Genomic DNA, 23,756 nt, shown 5'->3' with positions numbered 1-23,756 from the left:
GTCCATGGTGCCTGGATGGGGGCAGGTGGTGCGGGGATGGAGGTGGGGGGCATGACAGCAAAGGGAGGTAGAGCCTCATCTCTTGAGAAACTTATGGGAATTGCCTGAATTACAGAGACTAAGAAAAACCCAACCACTCCTGTGATGTAAAAAGAACTACATAATCTGATGTGCTTTGTTTTCTTTTTGCCTCTAGAAGACTTTTTCCAAACTTAATATATAAATATCTCAGATTCCTGCTACAGTGTTCTCTCCCTAGTTTTTTTCTCTTCACTCTCCTGATTTATATGTTATAATATTGTATGCAACCTCATATATTTTATATAGTCAGGATGTAAATTATAAATAGAAAATATTCAGGGTATATAATGAGGTTATAAAAGGAGATGAGAGCAAAGAAGGTAAAAAAAAAAAAAAAGTTGGAATACAGAACAGAAACCAAGTGGTAAAAAAGGGAGTGCATGCCACATTCTTTTTAAGAATACCACCCCCTCCTGACTCACAAAAAATATATATATTCAGGGAGCTCATTTTATAACTACCACCTCTCATTCCTACAGTATAACTGTTAGTGATTACAGAGCTGCTCAATTAGAAACAGTTTAAACAACCATATATGGTCATATTTGTGTCATACAGAAGTCACACAGAGAAAGATTCATCTTTGAGAAGAATGTCTTTAATATTTTGCTGTCATAGTGAGATTTTGAGCTCATTGTTAGGACCAGAAATGAAAAACCTAAAAGTGTGGTCAGAGTTGTCATCTGAAATCCATTTTGAGCTGAAAACTGATAGGTCCAAGAATGCTTTCTGAATACCATCGAAATCCCCACTTCACTTTCCCTACAGGTTCATTTTTCCAAGCACACGATCTCAGCATCACTTGGGGGGTCACGCTGGTCTGAAGAAATGGTTTTCCTGCGTGCCTGGAGGCAGGGAGGTGCTAGGCACGTACCATAAATTGTAGGATTAGGGCTTGATGCAATGATTGAAGCCAACTGTGTTGACACAGCTAGCATTAGACACACACACTCAGCAGGGCAGCCTCAGGAACTCCAGCAGACCATGAAGTGACAAGATTTCCACCAGAAGGCCTTTCATTCAAATCCCCCACTCCCCAATGTACAAGACTCAGCAAGTTTTGGCCAATAATTTGGAAGAAACAGAGGGCCTTGTGGAGGCCCCAAGCTGTTTAGTTTAGCTATTTCAAGGAGAGAGAGCAAAACTGAGGTTGTGATGGGTTGCTGAAAGGAAAACACAGGAACCTCAACAATAAAGGGTCCTTTCTTTATTATGAGGAGGCTGTTCTTAGTCACCCTGAGTTAAGGATCTTTACGGGCCTGCCTGCCAAAACAGGCCAAGACAAATGGATTAGACTAGCTCCAACTATCTGGACTTCTATCTCCTCAGATAAATTCAGGAGAGAAAGTGGGTATAAATTATAAAGGCAAATGGGCTAGCTCTAATAGAAACCATTCCTGACTGTTCCCATCTCAAATACTGGCTACCCAGAGAAATTGGGGGATCTTACTAACATTTAAAACCCAGTTCTGTTGATGTCTTACCTAGAGGCAGGGACTGCACCAAATAACCTGCTAACTGGATGGCCTCTGAGTCTTGCCAGATTAGAGATGGCAATTCAGAGTGGCAACACGTGACCAGATTTAGAAGGAAGTAAAATAGCTTTCCTTTAGAAGTGTGGGGAAGGGTTTTGCAACAAGTATTTAGAGATTGTTCCCCAACCTTGGCTTTTGCAATTGCTTGCAGTGGATTTAGGCTTAATCCAAACAGTACATAGTTTTATCTTTTCTTTTACCATTCGAACAATTCAATACCCACATTATAAGACTTACTAATTGTACTTCACATATCATTGATGAATAAAAGTGGATTTATTTCATCAGAGCATTGGTGCAATCTGCTGTGGAGGAACAATTTTAGTTGCTCTGAATCTATTATGGGGAAACATGAGGTTGAGAAGTATTAAAATAGAGCAGCCAACTGCACTGTGGATGAAATAAGGAAGCCTCTCTTCCAAGCCCTCCAGGATTCCCTGACCGATTTCAAACTGCCACCTTCAAAGTCTTCCGCCTGCAAAATGCCCATCCAGTTATTTCTGTCCTCTCTTACTGCAACCCTAGTCCCCTTAGTCCTGTCCCTACAGCCACCATAACGTTAGCGAACATTTTCAAGGGGCTACTTCTTGCCAAACATTCTTCTAAGACTTGCATTTTCTCATTCAATTCCCAGAACAAGCCTGTGATACATGTACTGCCACAGTTTTCTTAGCTGTTAAATGGACAAGAAACTTGTCTGGAGTGACAAAGCTGGATTTTCTTCCTAAACTTCAACCAAAACAACAAAATGCAGGAGACAGTGTGCAAGAGCAGATATGAAAACCCGTGTCTATTAAGCTAGGTACTGAGACTTGACAAGTATCAAACAATGCCATTCTATGCCCCCTTTTTTGTTTGGGAAAATAATTATTTTTCATAAAATTGGCATTTAGGTTAACAATTATGGATATATTTTTAAGTGGATTTAACAATATTTTAAATTTTTGTTCTAATTTCCAATATGATGCCTACTGATAGAACCTACAAATATAAAAGCTCTTGTCAATACATTTTACGAGTGTAAAGGAGTTCCAAGTCCAAGAACTTTGAAAACTGATGCATAGGAGATGGGAGTTCTTAGTCCAGGCCCTACCACTAACAAGCTGGGTGACATGAGACGGCTCACTCTGCCTCTTCAGAACACACAAGGAGCCCGGATTAGGTGAGGACCAGCTCTGAGTGTTGGCTCTGGCCAGGCGTTAGTCCGAGCTCTTTATGCAGATCAACTCACGTGATCCTTACAGGCACCCTCTAAGTACGTACTGTCATTGGCCGCATTTGACAGAGGAGGACGCTGAGGCACAGAGAGGGGAGTAACTCATCTAGTGTGCAGCAGAGCTGGGTTCAAACCCAGCCCATCCCGCATCAGCTCCTGAGGCTGCAACCACCCCGAGACACTGGCTGCAGCAGTCTTCCTGTGCGCACATTCTTACGATCCAATCGTTTCATTGCTAGCATTTTCAAAGAACGATAACAAGTTGAACTACCCTGTGGTTTAGATGTCAACCACATGTGTCACTTACAGATCCCACCATGACACTGCTGTAAATGAGTCTTTCTCTAGACTTCATCACTTTAGATTAAACCTGAAAGCAATCCTTCATCCACCCTCCACATGAGGTGTACACATATTTCTGCAGCAGTTAACTTGTGTATCGTACATATAATGTTTCTTTGTGAATGGGGTGTCAAAACCAAGAGAAAGGTCAAGACAAACCCAAACTATAGTGGAAGACAGTTTGGATCCAGGGATGATTCAGGGCAGATAAAACAGTAACAAGAAGTTAAACACAGAGTGAGCCAGAGAAGAAAACAAAGTAAAACGGGTAAGCACTAACTTGGGAAGCTCAGCCTGAACCTAAGGATATCTCCAGGACCCAAGCAGGAAGAGCCTTGTTGGTTTAGAGCTTAGAGAGAAAACTCAGCCAGGAATGGGGTAGAGAAAGTAATGGAGGGAGAGAGGTATGGTGCTAGGGTTCAAAGAATAGAACTTTCTTAGTTCAAAGAAAGAAGCAGCAGCAATCTGAAGTGGTCCAGAAGTTTAGGACTTCTGCTGAGAGTAGTAACATAGAGAAATGAACAGGGAGAGCCAGAATCAAGGAAATAAGAGGCTTAAATGCTTGGTTACAAAAGACTGGATTTCTTCTCTCTACTGCACACCTGGAATTCCCTGTTTGGGTGTAGCTTACTGTGACTAGACGTAAGAGTAGAGAGTCATTTGTGCATTCCAAATGACTGGGCCCTCCACCCCAGCTGACAGTTTGGCAGCAAAGGGAACGGTGGTGAAAGCCCATAGTTCTTTGCTATGTGTCTGTTTTCATTCCACCATTTAAGAAGTTGAAGATCTCTTTATTGACAAGTGATAGATTTACAATAAAGATTCTGAAGTTGTAAAAGCTAAAGGATCAGAGACTGTCACACAGATCAGACACACAAAGGCCGGAACCAAACTCCTGGGCCCCTTTGTTGGCTTTATGAAGCTATGCAGCTGGGTGATCCTGCTGCAAATGGCACAAGTGCTTTCTCAGGGTTGGTGTTTTTTTGATGTTTCAAAACATAAAATCACAATGTAAAAACATTGTGTTCTTTCTTCAAATTAGAGCACATTTAATTTGACTTGCTTCTGGCCCAACACTGATTTTGACATTTTACCAAACTTTATTAAATATGATGTGCTTTCTAGACTAAATACATATGGTTTCTGATTACAGTACAGTGTTCAAAATATGAGAGTCTTCATCCACATCAACAATGTGACATGCTTCCTGGGCCTTTGGATTTTGTGTTTTTTATTGGTATGATAATCTCCAACATTAATATATGCATATTCTACATTATCTAGTTATAGCCGAGCATGTCTGTGCAACTTCAGCACCATGATATGACTGAGTCAGAGCTACTTTTCACAACTTTGACCATCACAAAAAGAGGGACAAGCTGGACTCCATATGAAAATGATATTTTCCAGTCACATGAAGAAAAAATGATGTGAAGGTATGCTGTGATTTTGCAGTGGTTTTAACGGAGGAAAAGGGTGAAAAAATTGAGACAGGTTCCAACACAGAGAAGTGTGAGCAGGCCAAACACTATAAGGAAAGATCCATTCCAGTCACATTGCACCTAGCTTTTAATTTTCAGCAAAAGAGCATCTTTCATTAAATTATGTTAAGGTTGGTAATTTGGATTTTTTTATTTATATCTTTTTATTTATATATTTTTTATTAAGATCTGAATTTGTTTTGATAACATACTTGCCTAAGATCTGTAAGCATAGGGAACGTATACTACTTTAAAGATGCAAATATTTAAATGATACCATAATAAGATAATTTAAATCAGCGACTGGAATCTGAAAGAATTTTATTCCTTTAAAAGCACTGTATTTACTATTCAAGTATGAGAAATAAATGGTCTAAATATATGAAAAACGAAACAAGGGTCTTCAAAAATAGCTGTAGTTTCAGCAATGCCCCACTGGCGCCATCTGGTGGATACCTTTGAGCAAGCACTCACCAGCTTGCCAGTTCCAAAGCACTGCCAGGAAAGGAAGGCGATCTCCAGGGCTCAGTCACTAGGGAGCTGGACAAGCATTTAACAGCTGTCCACACTCAATACGAGGACACTACGGAGCACTCAGCACTACCTGAGGGGACTATTTCACACCTCTCTTCTCAAACCTCCAACCCTGCCTCCCCTCCCTCCTCTTGGCTGATAACCTGGCTCACCTCCCTACAGTCCCCACCGCCCACCTACCTGCGTCTGCCCTGCGTCTTCTACTCCACTGTGAAGGCTGAGCCCCCCTCACATGGCCTCTCACATGGCCAGTACCTTACCTGTACCTGTAATATCCCCCTCCCTATCCTGCATTATCAGTTTCCCCTCCCAGCTGGATAGTTATATCAGCATACAACTATGCTGTAATATCTCTCACTTAAAAAAAAAGAAAAAGAAAAACCAATCCATCTAAATCCCACATCCCATTTCTGCTTCCTTTCATATAGTAATGTCCAAAAGCATATACGAGTGCTGGCTCCACTGCTCACCTCCCTCTCTCTTTAATCCACATTAATGGGGTTCACTGTCCCCTCTCCCCTGAAGCTGCTTGAGGCCACCACCCCGTAGCCTCCACTGTGTCCCGAGCAATGAGCAGCATCTAGCATGGCCGACCACCCTCCTTCCAGGAGCAGGGGCTTCCCTTTGCCTCTGTGACCTCACATTCTCCTTCAGACCCCTCTGCTGGCGCCACCTCCGTTTTCTGACCTTTGGATTCAGCAGTCCCCATGCCCGTGACTCTGCTGTCTACCCTTTCTCTACACCCACAGTTTTAAACACTCCACAGGCCATAACTGTCTAAGATATAGTCCTGACCTTTTTCCCGAGCTCCAGACCCACTGATTTGACCGTCTACTCACCAAACACACTTAGATAGTGATCTAGGCTACAGGTCCAAGAGGCATCTCACAATTAACAGGATGAAACGGAAGTCTTGGTGTTTCCACAAAATCTGCTCATCTCCCAACTTCCCCTATCATGGTTAAAAAGGTACCAATACTTATCTAGTTACTAGGGCCTAAACCCAGGAAACACCTTTGATTCCCCTCCTTGCTTCCTCCTCCTCCTCCTCACTCCAACCAGTAAGCCCTGACGGCTGAATCTAGTTCTAAAATGTGTGCTGACTCTGACACTTCTTGCACCTCTGTTACAACCATCTGGGCTGAGAGGCTGCAATCTCCCAAGCAGACACCTGCAATAGCTCCCCAGGTGAGCCCCAGCTTCTACTCTCGGCCCCACCGTCCATTCTCCAGAGTGAACCAGATCCAACCCCTTCCATAACCCAAGCCCCCCAGGAGTTCCCCTCACACTTAGATTACAACCTAAACTGCTCACCTGGGCCTTTAAGGCCCCATTTCTCTGGCTCCAGCTACCTCCCCAACAAGCAGAAGTCATGACAGTCTCCCCAGTTTGCTGTGCTCCAGCCAGGTCAGCCCTCCTACCGTTCCTCAAATACGCCAGGCCATTTCCTCCTCCAAGCAAGCATTTGCGCCAGTCTTCACCAGGTCTCCACATGGCCGTTTTCCATCATTCAGTTCTCAGTTCATAGTTCACCTCTTCTACAGTGGTGTGCCCCCATCTCTAGTCCATTAACCTGTTTTTATTTTGTTCAGGGTCTTTATCACTCTTTGAAGTGACCTTGTTTGTCTCTCTGCCTGTTTTCCGTGTCCCCCAACAAGCATGTCATTCTACAGGATCAGAGCCTTCTCCATCACACTCACTGTTAAATCAACAACTAGCAGACTCTCAAGGCAGACCTCTATTTTGCAGATGAGAAAACCGAGGCTTAGAGAAATCAAACCAATTGCTCATGTCCTGCAGCAGAGCACCAAGGCTGGGCTGAACCTAGGTCTGGTCAAGCCCAGAGCACTTGTCCTTAGCTTGCTGCATGTATATCACCCCCAAGTGCAGACTGGGGATGTTAAGAAGGTGATCCCCCTTCCTCTCTCGGTCAAAACTAGATGAGATCAAAGTCAGCACTATCCTGGGATTTTTTATTTCTATGTTGGCATCTTCAATTAAATTTTTTGCTCAGAAACCTGAGGATACACTAAAATACTCATTGTGACTACATTCCTGGATCCCTGAAATAAAGCAGAGGAAAATCCCAAAGATATCCAGACACTACCAATGAATTTGTCGCTACGATTCCAAAATGAGGGCTGGGCAGAGTCAGCAGCTGGGATGACTTCTACACAGGGCAGAGGCACTTCACAATGGGCTCCCCAAGGTCAGGAAAGACCATCTCGGACAGATTTGATCTCATCTAAGAAATGAATTCTGTATTTCCAATTACTTTTAAAAGAGGACTTAGAGCTTCGTAACTTCCGATTATAATTCTGCACTTTATGGGTTACTATCCTTTTGTTAACCATCCCCCCTCCTCCACTGACAAATGTCTAGTCATTTTTGTAAAAGGGGCAAGGTTTTTCCTCCTAACATTTAGATAAATAAGAGATGACATTATCTTTAAAACCCCTTACATCTGCTCACAGCACCAAACAGGATCTACAGTTAGACAGGGACTTTCCCCATTCAGTGTTCATAATTTACTGATATAGAAGGACTAAAAACTATTTTGTGAATAACTATGTAAAAAAGGGGGGGGGTATATAAACCCACACTTATCAACCACCTATGTGCCAAGTACTGTGCTGCCAATGCTATACTGGCAGTGACATTTTTACTGAGCACTTATTTTGAATAGACACACGATCTCCTTTTAACCCTATCATCAGTGCTCTCACCGGGGAGAACTCTTCCCCTAGGACGGATGAAAGAGACTCTGGGGCTTAAAGTCACACAGCCAGTGAGGGGAAGACCGAGTGCTGAGGACCCCGGTCTCCTGTGTGAAAGCCACCCGAGCCACACTGCCACTCTGACAACTGTAGAGGGGGGCACTGATGTTGTGACCCTGTAAGAAAAGCACCCAGCCACTGGCGTTGTATGGATAGGTAAAGGTGTCCAGGAGGGTCCAATTTCAGATGAAATAATCAAAACCCCTCATAACACTTCGAGTAGAGAGAAATGAACAGCCATGATGGGTGAAGGTGGTTCTGCCACTTTGAAGGTCTTAAAATTTTTGCCAGAACCACTGACAGTCAGGACGAGTAAAGGATACTTGGCTATTTGCACCTTAAATAAAACGTGGGTCCGGGAGAGAGACCATTATCAGATCCTGTGAAAAAAATGACTCCACTGTACAGGGTCTGGACCCCACAGTCCCAGTGTCAGTATATGTATTAAGAGCTTGCTGGGTGCCAAGCACACACTGCTTTTTGCCTGCTGACATTAAATGAGGTCACTATATATTCCGTCTGCTGAATATTAGGTGTGCAATAAACACCGACCGTTCATTGCCCACCCCAACATCCATTTTCTTTACCCTCGGTAAAATAATATGACTCTTATTTGGGGCAGTGGCAAGTCCAGCTAAAAGATTACATTTCAGCCTCCCTTGCAGCTACGTGTGGCCACCAGGGATGTAGCCTTGGTATTCTATGGGGCTCTTGAGAAGGCTACTTAAAGGAAAAGCAGATTCAGCCAGCAGGGCTGCTTTTTTGCCTCTTCTGTGCTTCCTTTTGCTGCTAACCTTAGAATGTATGCATGATGGCTGGAACTGTAGAAATCATCTTGGGCCATGAAGTGACTCTGAGAAAGGAAGGCATTTGCTGAGGGCAGTGAGTCTCAAGTTAAGGGGGTGGGTTTCAATCATCTCTGTAGAACTCCTTTACCAACCATTGACAGACCACCTGCAAATTTCCTTTACAAGAGGAAGAAATACTTCCATCCTGTATAAGCTAGAAGTTCTGGCTAGTAATTATCACACTTTGGTGGATAATACCATCACCTGGGGTACCTGGTAAAACTACCAAGGCCCAGAAATGCAGATACCACTTAAGTTTGAGAGCCACAGTGCTCTTCTGTTTCTGTTCTAAGCTACCAAACTTGATCTTACCTGATGTAGTTCCCATCTCATGTCACCCCCAATTCTAACATGTACTCAAAAGAAATTTTATAGCATCCAATTTCTTTTCACTTCTGATTGAAAGCTGGGGTCTGGATTTGAATAGGGTGGTGTGCTACCAAGATCATTTCCCACCCATCCCCTTGGAGGTGGCAGAAGGTGGTGGGCATGCTGCCTGCCCGTAGGCTGCCTCAGCTTCCCCGCCAATTCCCACAAATTTCACTGGCCCCTGGCCTGCTCCTTGGCCTGGAGCAGTGCAGGTAAAAGCTGTTTGGGTGCAGACACCAAGGCTTGGAAGTTTTGGCAGAGCCTTAGCAATGCTGTCATCTCATCCTGAGTGAAGGCTGCAGCCCTTTCCATTTGCCTTCCTCACCCTGATGCACAAAGGACAGGATGAGGAACCACCGCTCTGCCAGGCCATACACTTGCTCCCAATCACTGCGTTTCACCCGTGCAAGCCCACCCACCTTGTGAGCTAGCCTTTCTCACTAAGAGCTTGTGAGTCCAGGAAAATCTCGGGCACCAGCTCTGCCCACAAGGTTAGAGATTCAAAGCCAGAGTTTTCTGGCCACCTAGTGGTTGGTCTACTCTGCCCAACCAGGAATGTCTTCTTGTTTCTGTTTCAGCTACAAAAGGACAGGCTTTTATTCTCTCATTCTTCTCTTCTCCAAAGCATATGACTTTTATTTTTTCTCTTTCTGCTGGTAAAGCAAAGGCAGTCATGTGGGTTGTGAGCAGAGAAGCTTACTGATCATCATCCCAAAGAAATAACAAAGTGCTCTGGACCCAGCTAGATATGAAATAGCAGAATTCTTAAAAACCCACCTTGTTGAGTTCAGATAGTAATTATAAAAATATGACTTACTATCTGGCTTGCTCTTTATATTTAGTTCCTGAGACTTAAGGCAACCACCCACATCTGGCTGCTCTGGGTAAGAGCAGCTGACAAACAAGCAGTGCCAGCTACAGAAGGGAGTCCCTTGAACAAAAGCAGGCTTAGGTGAATCACTCACCACACCCTCCCCTATCCCTGGAGGTGATGCAGCCCGGCCTGGCTCAGGATCCCACCGGCCCCAGGTGGCCCCAGCTGGAAGACCCCAGTGCTCTAGATTGAATTGAGGGGAGGCCCAGGTCCCTGACAGCCTGGAGCCCCCAGGGCCTGTCCCGGAGCAGAGCTGAACACCCAGGTCCACAGGCAGGGGGCGGAGGGAACAGGCAGGGGCTTCGGAAGGCAAGAAGGCTCTGCCTCCAGACTGCCCAGGGCTGCCCCAAAGAGAAACCACCCGACAGCAGCAACTCACTTCAGTGTTTATTTCTGGTAGTGGGTGGAGTTGGAAGAGCCACCGCCTCCCCCTCGGATGGCGTGGACGGCTGTTGGAGATGATGCCGGGTAGTGTCCTGGGCGGATGGGCTTGGCTATATCCAACCGGTGAAAAGAAGAGAGAACAGGCATTCAGACTCGGCTCAACAGCAACACCCAGTTACCTACTGGTAGTATGTAAGAACCGATAGTCACAATTCTTATTAGGAGGGTAGGTTCGGCCTCCCGCTTGTGCAGCTAGCCATCCAGAGCAAGCAAATGTCTAGGGCGCAGAGGGAACGGGCAGATCAATTACCTTATTTTTATTTGGGCTGAGGAAAATAGAAGGGTAAAGTCTCAAATAAGAAACAAAGAACTTTCAGTTCTATCTGGGGCAGAGCCAGAGGGTCCCCATGTGGATTCCAAGGGGATCCGTGGAGGCCCTGAGAACAGATGCAGGATTTTGCCTGTGATTCATTTTTCTGGAGAGAGGGGCTATAGCTTTCAGTAGATTCTCAAGTCTTATCGGTGTGAAATCTAATAAGTACAACAAACCCCTCATCTAAGGTGTGATTTTAAAATTAGAAACATGAAGTTGCTGGATTATATACATCTGCATAGCCACATGAAATACTATTACATGTTATTAAGAGAAGTTTAAATTAAAAAAAAAAAAAAAAACTCATCAGAGAACACTCTTAAATCCCTTTTATTCCTCTGGCTCTGTCCTGGGGACTGTGACTCAGTAGCCACACCCTCCTTCCCCAAATGGGCAAACTGCCCAAACCCATGCAGTTCTTGAAAGCTCTGGAACTCCAGGCCCCCTCCTGCCACCTTGTTCCCACACCCTGACTGCTGACGCCAGGCTTGGTTCTTTCCGCCATATATCTAAGCCTGCACTTTAGGCTACTGGTTCCTTTATGGTTCTACCTGGTGTAGAACACAAGGAGCCTCTGGGCTTGGAGCCCTGCTGAGAAACGCTTGGAAGCCTGGAGGCCCTTAACGCACCCCGTGGTCTCTCGTTGCCTGGCGTTTCCGTTCTCACAGGAGAAGGCCGGGCGTCGCAGGTCTGACTCACAGCATTTCAGGTACCACTTAGGGGTCCACACGGAGCGGCCTCAGAGCATCCAGAGCCGTCTGGCCTGTGGAGGCTGCACCTTTCAGCAAGATCACCACCGCTCGCGACCCCCGCTGCCGAGACGCCTGGTACATACCGATCTGGGCCGAGTGGGCCCTCCTGGCCATGTTCTTGGCTCTCACGGCCTCCTTGATGCGATCCACCTCCTGCTGGTAGCGCTTGCGGTCCCGCATGGCATTCTCCTTGGCCTCCTTCAGCGCGCTCTCCAGCGCCTTGACACGCTCCGCCGTGGCGCGCAACCGCTTCTCCAGCTTGGGCAGCTCACAGCGGAGATCTGCGTTGTCCCGGACCAGCTGGGGCGAGACCAAGGGAGGAGGAGGGGGCAAAAGGTAGTGAGCTGCAGGGAAGCTGGCGGAAGAGCCGACCCACCAGGAGAGGATGAAAAATGTAAAATGAGAGAAACTAGAAAGAGACTGTGCAGCTGTACAACCACCCTGTGCTCAGATGTGTCTGAAAGTCCATATGACTACAAGCTCTGTGAGTAGTAAAGGAAAATTAAAGTCCCATACCCTGTGATGCCAATTTGCTGAACACTTGATTAACAAGGTATGCAGAAGGGGGTGGCAGAGGATGAAATTAAAAGCCATTTCCAGCCATAGGAAACTTTCAGTCTTGGGCAAGAACAGTGTGAGAAAATTTACCACTAGGACATTCACATGGGAAAGCTAAGATACTTAGAGCAGTTTCAAAAGCACTCAGTGAGAAGAAACATGCATGTTCTGGAGTTCTCTGAAGCCTCCTTCCATAGGGGACCCCAGGTCTACACTGGCATGTGGTTTGGACACAGCCTTGTAACGTATCTAGAGACTAACAGCAAGCACGGGGCCCCTGCTCACTCACACTTTCACTGCCTAAGAAGCAATAGGCTAGCCCTGGCCCTAAGAGTGGGCTCAAGGGCCAGCTCTGCTACTTCCCAGCTGTCTTAATTTGGTGTAAGTCATTTGCCCAACCTCAGATTTCTCATCCATAAAACAAGGATACTACATAATAGGCCATTTTGGGAATCTAAAGAAAAGTTTTGAAAATCAGAACATGCTATGCAAAGGTGAGCTACTGCTGGACCCACATCTGCTTTGTTTATCCCTGTATCCCCAGCACCAGCTCCAGTGCCTGGCAGAGAGTAGGATTCAATAAATATTCATTGAATATATGAATAAAGCAATTAATGAATTTCAGAGCCCTATTTTGGGCTTCCTGGCAGTTTCTGCATTTATATTTCTCATCAACATTTTGCTTGAATGACTTCAACCATGTTGAAGCTGTCTTCTCTAGGGAAAAATATCAGTAACATTGAAGCAGACTTAACAAGTCAAAGAGAAATGGCATCCCCTTGGCCATGTGGTCCAAAAAAGTTGGACCATTTCCATCACATCTCAAATCTAAGGAGAGAAAACAGTCACAATATGCCAGCATTTAAACAGAAAGTATCCAAGACAAATTACCCTCCTAAGCCCCCAGTGCATTTGGAAAGTCATCACTCTCTGTCACTCAAGACAAACTCTAGGGTGTTGCAAGGATTCGCAGACCAGGACAACAGAACAGAAAGGCTAACAGTCCTAGTCCCAGTTCTCCCACTGTGGAAGGAAGCAAGCCCCTTCCTCCCCCAGTCTGTTTCCTTGGGAGGCTGACCCAGCTCGTGAGTTCCACACTGCACTCCATGCAGCCCTGGGGTCCGCGGGGGTGCTGTCATGGGAGATGCTGAGGCCAGTCAGCATCCAGGTGGGGGCTGGAGGCAGGATGTTTAAAAGCCAGGACTCCAAACATCCGGCTCCCCAAACCCCAGCTCAACAATCCTTTATATCTGGCTTCAATAAGAGAACTATGTTTATAAAGGAAGTCACTGAGGGTGAAATGACTTTTAAGGCCCCTCCCAGCACTAACATTCTCTGACAATGTTAGTCCTTTTACCACATCAGAGCATTCTCCCTGCACCGCGGCCAAACCTGGCAGCCTTCTTTCCAGGAGAGAAAGAGCAGCAGAAGGAAGCCGTGGCAACACTCCTACCTGTTTGTGAACCTTGGTGAGCTGCTCCAAGTTATTCTCCAGGAAGGAGATTTTCTGCTTCTGGGCAGCACTGCCCCCTCCATCGTCACTGTCCAGCTCCACACTCTGCACCAAAGCCAAGGGGTCAACAGACATACCTGCAGACCCCCACCCTCAGCCCCAGGACGATGTGGATGACATATTGGAAATCTTTTTTAAAAAATCCCCAATCCCACCAAAGGTTATTCTAAGAAAGAGAATAAGGTGAGGCTCTAAAAATTCAGACTGAACAAACTTCCTGATTAATTACCTTGGTTAGTGTCATAAGTGTTCTAAGGAAAAAAGAAAGCTTCAAATCTTCTTTTGAAAGTTACACATTACTTCTCTTTAGTGGAATAGACCTCTTCCTCCCAGGTAGGTAGAGACTTTTTTTCCCCACAAAGAAAGTGTTCAAAGACTCATTAAGACACCAGAGTGGAAACATAAACCTAAGACTTAAATTTGACCTCAGACTATTGCAACTGAGGTGACAAGTCACCATGCTCGCAGTCAGCACCTACAGCCCCCTTGGGAAGACTCACTAGCCTCTGCTGGTCCTTCCAGCTCCCAAGTCCATGCAATTCAGTTAATGAACAGATCTAAAAGTAGTCATAGCATCCAAGAGTTGGGTAAACCCTTGAAATTTATCGGATCTTGACATTGGCAAAAGCACTGTGCTCCTGGCCCCACCAAGCTGAATGACAGAGATGAGCTGGGAAATGCTTGAGCAAACACATCCTGGAGCCCAAAAACAGCAAAGCCTGCTTGCTTTGTCTGATCACAGAAGAGATCACCATCCTTTTTCAGAGAGGTAATGACTATACAGGGCCCTCAAACCTGTCACTCTTCCATCAGGATAAAACTGGGGTTCTCAAACTTGAGCCTGTCCCAGAATCCTCAGGAGGGGGTCTTGATAACCCTCAGAGAGCTGGTCCCCACTCCTAATCTCTGATGCAGTGGAGCTGGGGAGGGTCTGAGAATATCCAACAAGTGCCTAGGTGATGCTAATGCGGCTGGCTGAGCACTACTCTTTGAGAACCACTGGTCTAAAAATAGGTCCTTCCTACAGTTTTATACAACAAAACCAAGGAAATCTGACCTCAGGCTGTTAATGGGCCCCCTGGCCAATGCATCTACTCTCTCCCTCTGACTGAGCCTCTTCAGTCCTCACCACACCTCTGGCCGGGTCCCCTGCCCCTCTCTAGGCTCTCTGCTCTGGCTTCACTCTCCAACCTGGTCCAGGTCCTAACATGTCTTTTGCATGTTGAAGACTGTGGTCACTACCCACCTGCCTGACCACTGTCTTCATCATTCTCTTCCTCCTTTATTTTTACTTCCAGGATTCTCAGCTTACTGGGGCCATGCTGTCGGGAGCCACCCCAAATCCATGCCCCTGCCCTTCAGCTGGACACTGCTCAGCAGTCCCTTAACTCATCCCTAGTTAGTTCCCCTCCGCAGTTGTCTCTGAGCCTTCCCTGGTCTCCTTCTCCAGTGAAGACAGAGCCTCCACATTAACTGAGAAGATCAAAGCTGTCGGACACAACTTTTCAGTGTCATTTTTTCCATGCAAATGTCTCCATCTACTTCTCCACTCTTCCTTCTTCTCCCCTCCCCGAGGGAAACATGTCCCTTCTCTTTACCAAGCCTAATACAGTCCATCCATGCTATTAATTCTGTACCCTCTAGGATCTGCTCCATCAATTACTACCTCTTTTTGTATATATTTGACCTCTTTTCTTTGGCGCCTTCATATACACACACACACGTACACATGCATGTGTATACACACACACTCACAAACACAAATGTACATATATATACATACCCAAACCCACTTTTCTTAAATATTCTTTCCTTCAATTCTCTGGAAATGGCCCAACTGCTCCTTGTCGATTGCTTTTAAACATTTCAAAGACTAGCCCCATGCTGCCTTCCCTCTGCAAGCCTTGGCAAACTGCGTTGGGATTAGAGTCTTCCCGAGATCACCATGTGTAACATGAGCGCCAAAGAAGCTCCAATTTAGAAGTCACACAGACCTGGACTCAAATCCTGTCTCTGGCTCTTCCTAGCTGTGCAACTTTGGGCCAGTTACTGAATCCCTGAGCCTACCCCCACAGCTACAAAACAGGAATACTAAGATCCATCTGCGTGGTTGCTGGGGCGAGCAAACAGGATACTGGATGTTCAAGTGCTCTGTATTCTGTGACCCACAGTGATGTCTAACAGGTGAGGGCTACACTGCCTAGCTTGGCCAGGTGTCCAGTGCCACCTGCCAGTCCAGGCAGTGCCCTCTGGCCAACCCTACGGATTGTCCCGCATGCAGCCCAGTGGCTCCCATGGTCAGGGCCAGATAAATATTAATCTGAAATGAAGGCCAGGGAAGCATTATCACTTCCTTTTACCAAGAAGGAGAAATCAGATGAGAAAATGTTCCCAAGAATTTTTCACCTCCAGCGTATTATTCTTTTAATAACATTCTCTGGCATGAAAGAATTAATTTTTAAGTATAACCAATTTAAGCAAGTCATATTTCAACTGAAAAAAATGATTCTTTCTGGTCATTTTTTATGTTCTTCTCAGTCTCAATCAGACAAAATAGAACTCACTTTTTTAACTCGGGTGGTCAGATCCTGGACGAAGAGCTTACGGAGGTTATGAAGAGTCTGCAATTCTCTAGACTGGAAGAGAAGATTTGTAAAATCCCACTTAGATCAGGGAATGCATTATGACACAGGTGGCACAGTAGTATTACCCCAGAAGCCCCTACACACGCTCTGTGACCCACGGCCACACGATGGGGCTGCACGCACTCCCCCACCCCACTCACAGCACCCCACCCCCTCGATTCAGCATCATCACCAGGACCCACCCATTGGCAGAGACCGGGAACTTGCACAATGAATTATAAACCAGAAAAAAGCTTGCTCATTTACTGCTCTCTAAACAGAACCCAATTTTTTTCTCAACTGCAAAATCGAAGTTTTCTCACAAAAATTTCTAGAGAGCTCTGTTTTATTGGACCATTCCTTTTTTTCTCTTTTTCCTTTTTATCATGTAAACATTAGATAAAATACCAGAAAGATGAAATTAAAAGTCATTGTTTCTACTGACAGTTTTCATATCTCTATGGCCCCTCTGGCCCCAATCCCCATGTTCGTCTACTTGCCTTCACTGGGGGCATGGGGGGGGCAGTTCCAGGACTTTCCAGCTGGGTGACCCTGAGCGAGTTATTTAACCTCTGTGCTTCAATTTTCTTATTTTAACATAAGGATAAAAATAGTAATTACCTCATGGAGTTGTCGGGAAGATTAAACAAGATGATCTTTATAAAACTTTTAAAATAGGTTCTGGGGCATAGGATGGGCTCAATAAATATTAGCAATTATGAATTTATTGATGCAACTTGTTTGACATAAACATTTCTCCATCAGGCTTTTATTGTTCCTTTTGTTGTTGTGAAAACTTTCACTGGAATTTCTTGGGGCATGTTTGTCTTCATTTTGAATTATTTTCTACAAACGGACCCTTAAGAATTGGATTGCTGAGAAAAGGCTCTGAGCCAAACCTGGTGATCTTGGTTAGCAAGATCAGTAAACCAAATTATTTCTTTCCATTCAAGTCTTCAAGTATCTATGAGAGTAGAGATGATTAATTTCTTACAAAATATTATCCCAAAAGGGAGAATACGAGAGAAACTTCACATATAAAATTTTCAATCTGCAGAAGGTCAAAGGATACAGCTCACACAAGCTCACAGAGAAAGGAAGAAGCAGGTCATAAAGCTACAACTCTCAATTTCTTGGAATAAAGATTCTATATTAATTTAGGGTCTTATTACTGGGTCTAAGTCTGTGTTGAAATAAAAAGCACCTTAAGTAAATTGCTTCCTCGGATGAGTAAATTGCTTTCTGCAGGAAGCCAAATGGATCTGTTACTATGAGTAATGAGCACACGCCACCTGTCCAAGGTCAGCCACTTTCCCAAGCAGGTGCGGGACCCAGCGCAGTGCATGCATTTAGGCCAACAGACCGTCCCGAGCCTCAGCCAGAGGTTTGCCCAGTCCCCAGGGCCCTGCTCCTAAATGCCTGCAGCTGCCCTGCATGCTCTCCCACCTGCTGCATGATCCTAATACTGACAAAAATGTACTCACAGTTAATATTTTCCATGAAAAACACCATCACACCCAATACATATGCCTTGTTAAAGGGCCAGGCATGTCCTAGGGACTTAAGTAACAGGTAATAGAGTCCCAAGTTTGGCAATTTTCATTTTTTGTTTGTTTATAGGTGGATCCAATGATAACAGCTTGAGAAGGGAAGCTGGAGGCCTTTAAAATAGCTTGCAAGTTATATTTATGCACATTTGTCATTTAAGCTTAGGTAACTACAATTTGGCCTCCCACGACAATGAATTTTCCTCCATCATGTTCATTATTATTCCACTTCCCATTCGCTTCCCTCAAATCTGCTGCTGGCCTCCATGTAAAAGCTCAGGGCTCTGCTTACTGCCAAAGTGGACATGAAGATGGGACCACAAAGGTGAAAACATGAGGCTTAGCAAAGCAGCGGAAGGAGGGGTCCAGCCCCAGAGCCCAGACAAAGAAGCCTGCACAGACAGGCCATTAAAGCAAGATGGCTGGTTGCTGGGGTCCCTGGGCAGGTGGCCTTTTCTAATGCTCCTCTCTGGAGTGGGCTTCAATACCTCAACCTCTAGACAGCAGATCCCATTCCCCTCCCACCCCACCCAAACACTCAAGGAAGCAGAACAGGCCTGGAGTTAAGAGGAGTTCAAGAACGGTCAGCCAAGGGCAGTGAGCCTGTTTCGGAAGAACATTTACAGCTTGAGAAGAATTCTGATCTAAGGTTAAATGAAAACATCCAAGTACATACTGTAGGGTCCAACTTTGGATTTTAAGAGTCTAAGTGTGTGATGTGTGTGGGTGAAAGTGAGAGTAACTGGGAGTCACTGTGTCAAGGGGTCTGTCCATATTTGTGAATAACCGAGAGTATGAGTGCATGAGTGATGTGTGAGTGTGCAAGGGGGAGAGAGCAGGTGTGTGAGTGAGCACAAGTGTGGAGTGAGGTGAGAGATAAATGCCAGCTTCACCAGGGCTGGGATCTTATCTGTTGTTTACTGATGCATCCGAGGGCCTAGAAGAGGACCAGCACTTCTGGGTGCTCAATAAATATTTGTTGGGTGAGTGCAGAGGCTGTAAAACCACAGGCAGGAGATTTACAATTCAGTTCATCCTCACTCCAGGTGAGAATTACTCTAGGGTGACAGCACCAGGAATGGATTGAATGATTGTTAATCATTCTGTCAAGAGCTGGGGAAAAAATGGGAGTTCCGTTTTTCCAGGGAATGTTTATGTTGGAATGTTTATGTCTAAAATGATACATGAGAAAGATATGCACAAATAAAATTTTGGAATAGATGAATTCAAAATCATAAACCAAGCCGGTGTTTGAGACTACTGAGTTGGGAAACATCTTGACTTTCAACATACCACTGTCTCCTCCAGCCCTTTGAGGTCTTCCCTGGCTTGTTCCCTCTTATCATTGAGCAATCTAGAAAAACAAAAAGGAGTCAGAAACCACCAACAAAGAGTCAGAGATTTAGCCAGATACCATCTACATCTGCAGATAAATCAACAAAACAAACCAACTCACACAATCAAACAGCTTTTAAATTGAGCCCAATCATCCGATTCACAGAAGTAGAATTTTTAAGAGCTCACAGGGATGAAAGAACACAGAGATGTTTGAAGTGCACTCACAGGAGCTTTTCCAGTTTCATCTCTCTCTCTTGGTCCTCGATTTTTAGCTTGTTATAATCAGAACTGAGCTTCTCCTGTTCCAGTTGCAGTTTCTGATTCAAACTGAAATTGAGAGGAAAAGGCAATACATTCTGCATCGGTCTGAAATTCCGAGCCACCCACCTAAAAACACAGTTCTGTTCCAACCCCATGAGTTCTGCGCAATAAAGGTGGCAATTCTGAAGGATTCTGAGGGATCAGAGAACAACTTCACAGCTTCCTCCCTGCCCAAGTGAAGACTAATTTCTGGGGAGCATCTCAGAGGCATGCAACATAAGGCTTTTGAGGATGTATTTATGGTTTGCTTGTATAAGAGCTTCAGGGGGAAAATAATGAGACGGGAAAAGGGCTGATATTTTAAAATGGAGAAAGAGAGGCCCCGTCAAGAGAATCCTTATCCTTCTTCTTCTCGGGTCCGATGTTCTGGTTTTATGTTTGAAAACTGTTATGGGTTGAATTGTACCCTCTGCTCCCGGAAAAGACATGTTGAGGTCCTCACCCCCAGTTCCGCAGTGTGTGACCTTATTTGGAAACAGGGTCATTTCAGGTGGAATCAGTTGTTAAGACAAGGTCATCCCAGAGTAGGGTGGCCCTCGATGCACCATGACCTGACACAGACCCAGGGCAGAAAGTCATGTGACAAGAGGCAGTGCTCAAACTGCTGCAGCTGCAAGCCAAGGGACCCTTGGTCTGCCAGCAACCTCCAGAAGCCAGGAAGGGGCCAGGAAAGAGCCACCTTGATTTCAGACTTCTTGCCCTAGAACTGTGAGACAACAAATTGTGTTTGTTTTAAGCAGCCCAGTTTGTGGACCTTGCTACAGCAGCCCTAGGACAGTAAGACAAAATCACCTCCCAAACTCAAAGCCCCACTGACATGAGAAAGCCCCCAGTCCGTGGGGCCTCAAGGAGGAGGTAGAGAGGAGAGGAAAAGAAGAGAGACCAGGGTTTGCTGCGAGAAGAAACTCGCCATCCATTAGGGGCCACCGGAGAACATTTACACGAGATCAGAACCTTTTGTATGGCCCTCCCACACGGCTGTTGTGAAGGACGTCCCAGCGTCCATTTGAAAGGCACTGGGGAAGGAAGCCTTCCCATCCACTCATCTGCTCGCTGACCATCCTGCTCTAACCTTCCCTCCATCTACCTCCCCTTCCAGTTGAACATTTTGATTCATCAAAGTAATGAATGTGAAACAAAACTGAAGAGGAAAACACAACAGGAGGAGGCATGGAGGTGGCCCAGGAGGGCAGGGGGAGCTCAGCAACTGGCTTTGGAGGACAGTCTGCTCAGAGCCGGATGGCGGCACTTAAGCATTGTTTACTTGTTACAGTATTCTCCTCTATCAAAATGCAAATGCCCTGTGGGAGCAGCTCACATACACTCAAGAGAGACTTGGATCAGTGGTCTAGAGAATCAAACTCTAACTCCAGTTGCATTCCTATTTAGTGGCGTGAACGTAAGTAAATCATTTAACCTTGCCTCCCACGGAGAATCTGTTTCTTCATCTATAGAAAGGGGCGTGGGGAGGCCCGGAGGGGTCAGTGGCTGGAATTGTATTTCAATATAACTGGTTTCCTTTGCAATCTTCTTTTATTTTGGGTATTGAAAAACATTATTCTGCAAAGGGGTTCAGAGACTGCCAAGGGGATCCACCGCACAAAAGCTTCAGGAGGCCAGATCCCTGAGGCACCACCCAGCCCTGTGAGCTCTGTATTGCCAATAAGGTAGGAGGGGGAGAGGGAGGTCGTTATGGATCAAGGGCTGGGAGGGGGCGTCACCAGAGACAAAGAGTAATGATGCCATGCTGCAGCAGCCGTGAGGACAGATGCGGGACAGGTGGCTCAGAGCTGTGCATGTGCATGCTGGGGTGAGGAGGAGGCAGGTATTGTCTTCTCTGGCTTATTTCTTAACCCATGAGAACCCCTCAGTTAGGGCCAATTTATTGGTCTTCATATTTTCATGCAGTCTTTCCATCTCCTGGGGTGTGGCTCGGCCCAGCTGAGTCGCCAGCATGACCCTGCCCTGCGGGGACCAGGAAGGGAGGCTGGGCCCACCTGCCACCTGGCATGCTGGACCCCCGGGAGGCTGAGCTCCAGATGGGAGAGCAGACCTTGGAAGCAGAGTGCCAAGCCCACTATGTTGCCAGGAGGCCGGGACCAGGGCAAGGCACAGGGCCCTCAGCTGACAGCCCCACGCCCCGCCAGCCCCCACACCAACTCACTCCCGAATCTCATCAATGATTTTCTGCTTCTCCTCAATTTCGTCTCGAAGTCTGGACAGCTGCTTCTGGTGAGCTTCCCGGTGGCTCTCCATCTGCTGCTCCAGCGCCTTCTGCAACCCAGGCCAGCAGAAATGTGTCATCCGCTCGTTGGCACTCAGCCTACTCTGTGACAAGCCCTGGATCTGCTTCTACCCCCTACCCCACATCCCTTGGAAGTCAGACCCCCAAACTGACTCTTGGGCCCCCAGAACCCAGCCTTGTTTTACTGGGACAACAAAATGCAAGGATCTGTTTATAAAACTAAGTGAGCCCTGGGAGCAAATAGGTGCACAATTAAACAAAAAGTTTTCTCTGACTTCTCTAGCTTTCCTGAGCCACCTGGCTTTGGTAGCTAGGTCAGTCAGAGGCCGAGGGCCCTGACCGTGCAGGTGACCTCAGCCCAGCCATGTGAGTGTGAGTCCCTCATCTGTGAACTGTAGACGCTAGCCCACAACCCACCCCCTGCACAGATTTACAGTGAAGCCCGAAGGTGACCTTTTCACCAAAGCACTTTGAAAGCAAAAGAGGGGCCCATCAAGGGAGAATTATTTTATTCTGCTGGCTAGAGCAGGGACACACCATGGGTACTGCCTTAAACTACAAGCTTATTTACCCTCAAAGAGGTGTACAGTCTGCCTAAAACTTATCAAAATTCTACATTTTCTCATGTCCCATTTTTATTCACCTAAAAAGCCTTTTTCCCAGACATTTTCCCTGCATTTTCCTATACTGTTTATAACATAACCCCAACAAAGACCTCTGTGTTTAAGATGGAAACTCAAATTTGGGGTGTGTTCTTTAAAAAAGTGGAGGGGAGAGATATTTTCTTCTGTCAAAGAGAAATTAACCCCAACAATGCAGCCCACGCAGTGATTGTGGGTGCCACTCTTTCCCTCCTCATCAGGAATGGGGAAGAGAAGATATTAATGCAACATTGCCATGATCTATGGATATCCCCAGGTTTCTGGACATGCACACCATGTTATCTCTCAGCCCGGTCGCATCGGGAGCCAGGAGCCAGCCTGCCCCGGACCCTCATGCACCGCCTTCCACGTTCCTGAAGGTGACAGGTTTTCCAAGAACAAGGAAATCCAGTCCCAATGCTGGGTCCAGTGGGAGGGGCACCCACACTCACCTTCATTTCCTCCGCATCCTGCAACTGTGTGAGATGCTCCTTCTCCTTGTCCTGGAAGCTGACTTCGTGCATTTTTTCTGTTTTGAATTTTAAATGAAGATTTAAAATGTAACAGGCAGGACTTACACCCAAATGTAAAAATTTTTAAAAAGAAGAAAGAACAATGGCAGTGAGGGTGAAGCATCAGCTGAGGTCAACAATTACCACCCAGGCCCAAAGGAACAGGCCTCTGGAAGGCAGCTTCTGGCTAACGGTGAGGCAGGAGAGCTGGATCCCATCACTGAAGCCTTGGAGCAGAGCCCTCTGGCGAGAGGGGCGGTTGTACTGGGAAAGGTGCTACCCTGGACACAGGCCGGCCCCAAACTGCATCCCAGCTGGACAATCGCCGCACCCCTGGGAAGGCTGTTTTCCCACCTGGCCTCTGTGAGTGCCCAGCAGGCTTCGTGGATAAAGGACTAGGCGAATGTCACGTGGTGTTTCGATTCAGGCCATGGCTACAGCTCCAGAATGAGTCAATTCACCTCCCATGGGTGAGATGTTTATTCTCTAAGAACCTGGAGCAGGAAAACGTATTCTAACGGTATATGAATAAGGGAAACATATATGAAGTAACACTTTCAGGATTAAACAGGAAGGCTCCATGTGTAGGCAGGGCCTTCCTAGGGGTCTCCAGTCCCGCGGTCTCGGTCAAGGGCACACACACCCCCAGCAGTGGGGGCTGGGGGGGGGCAGCCGACTGCAGATTGGGGAGGCAAAGTGGCTTAAGGCAGTGACATTAGATCCACTACATTTTCTCTCAAGTCTATTCCACTTTATTCCATGTCTTCTCACCTCTATTTGATTTCTACTCAGTGGCAGCACTACAGAAACCATGAAGAAGAGGGTAAAATTATTTTCCAGGTCAAATTTTTGGTGGAATACCATTCCTAAATACTCGTTCATTACCACGTG

At 46.1% G+C, this 23,756-nt stretch overlaps 1 protein-coding gene across 1 annotated transcript in view; it reads right to left on the bottom strand.

Moving 5' to 3' along the window:
- KIF5C (kinesin family member 5C) overlaps positions 1-23,756 on the bottom strand; it is a 161,726-nt gene that overhangs the window by 4,612 nt on the left and 133,358 nt on the right. The window contains exons 18-25 of the mRNA XM_037849932.1: positions 22,806-22,882; positions 21,632-21,741; positions 19,372-19,473; positions 19,102-19,162; positions 16,202-16,273; positions 13,578-13,682; positions 11,650-11,866; positions 10,437-10,551 (exon numbers count right to left, since the gene is read on the bottom strand). Coding sequence (XP_037705860.1) covers positions 10,445-10,551; positions 11,650-11,866; positions 13,578-13,682; positions 16,202-16,273; positions 19,102-19,162; positions 19,372-19,473; positions 21,632-21,741; positions 22,806-22,882 — 851 coding nt within the window. The 3' untranslated portion in view covers positions 10,437-10,444. The remainder of the gene's footprint in view (positions 1-10,436; positions 10,552-11,649; positions 11,867-13,577; positions 13,683-16,201; positions 16,274-19,101; positions 19,163-19,371; positions 19,474-21,631; positions 21,742-22,805; positions 22,883-23,756) is intronic.

Source organism: Choloepus didactylus, chromosome 9 (assembly GCF_015220235.1).
Source record: "Choloepus didactylus isolate mChoDid1 chromosome 9, mChoDid1.pri, whole genome shotgun sequence".
Classification (NCBI taxonomy): Eukaryota; Metazoa; Chordata; class Mammalia; order Pilosa; family Megalonychidae; genus Choloepus; species Choloepus didactylus.
This window is presented reverse-complemented; position numbering and strand designations above follow the sequence as displayed.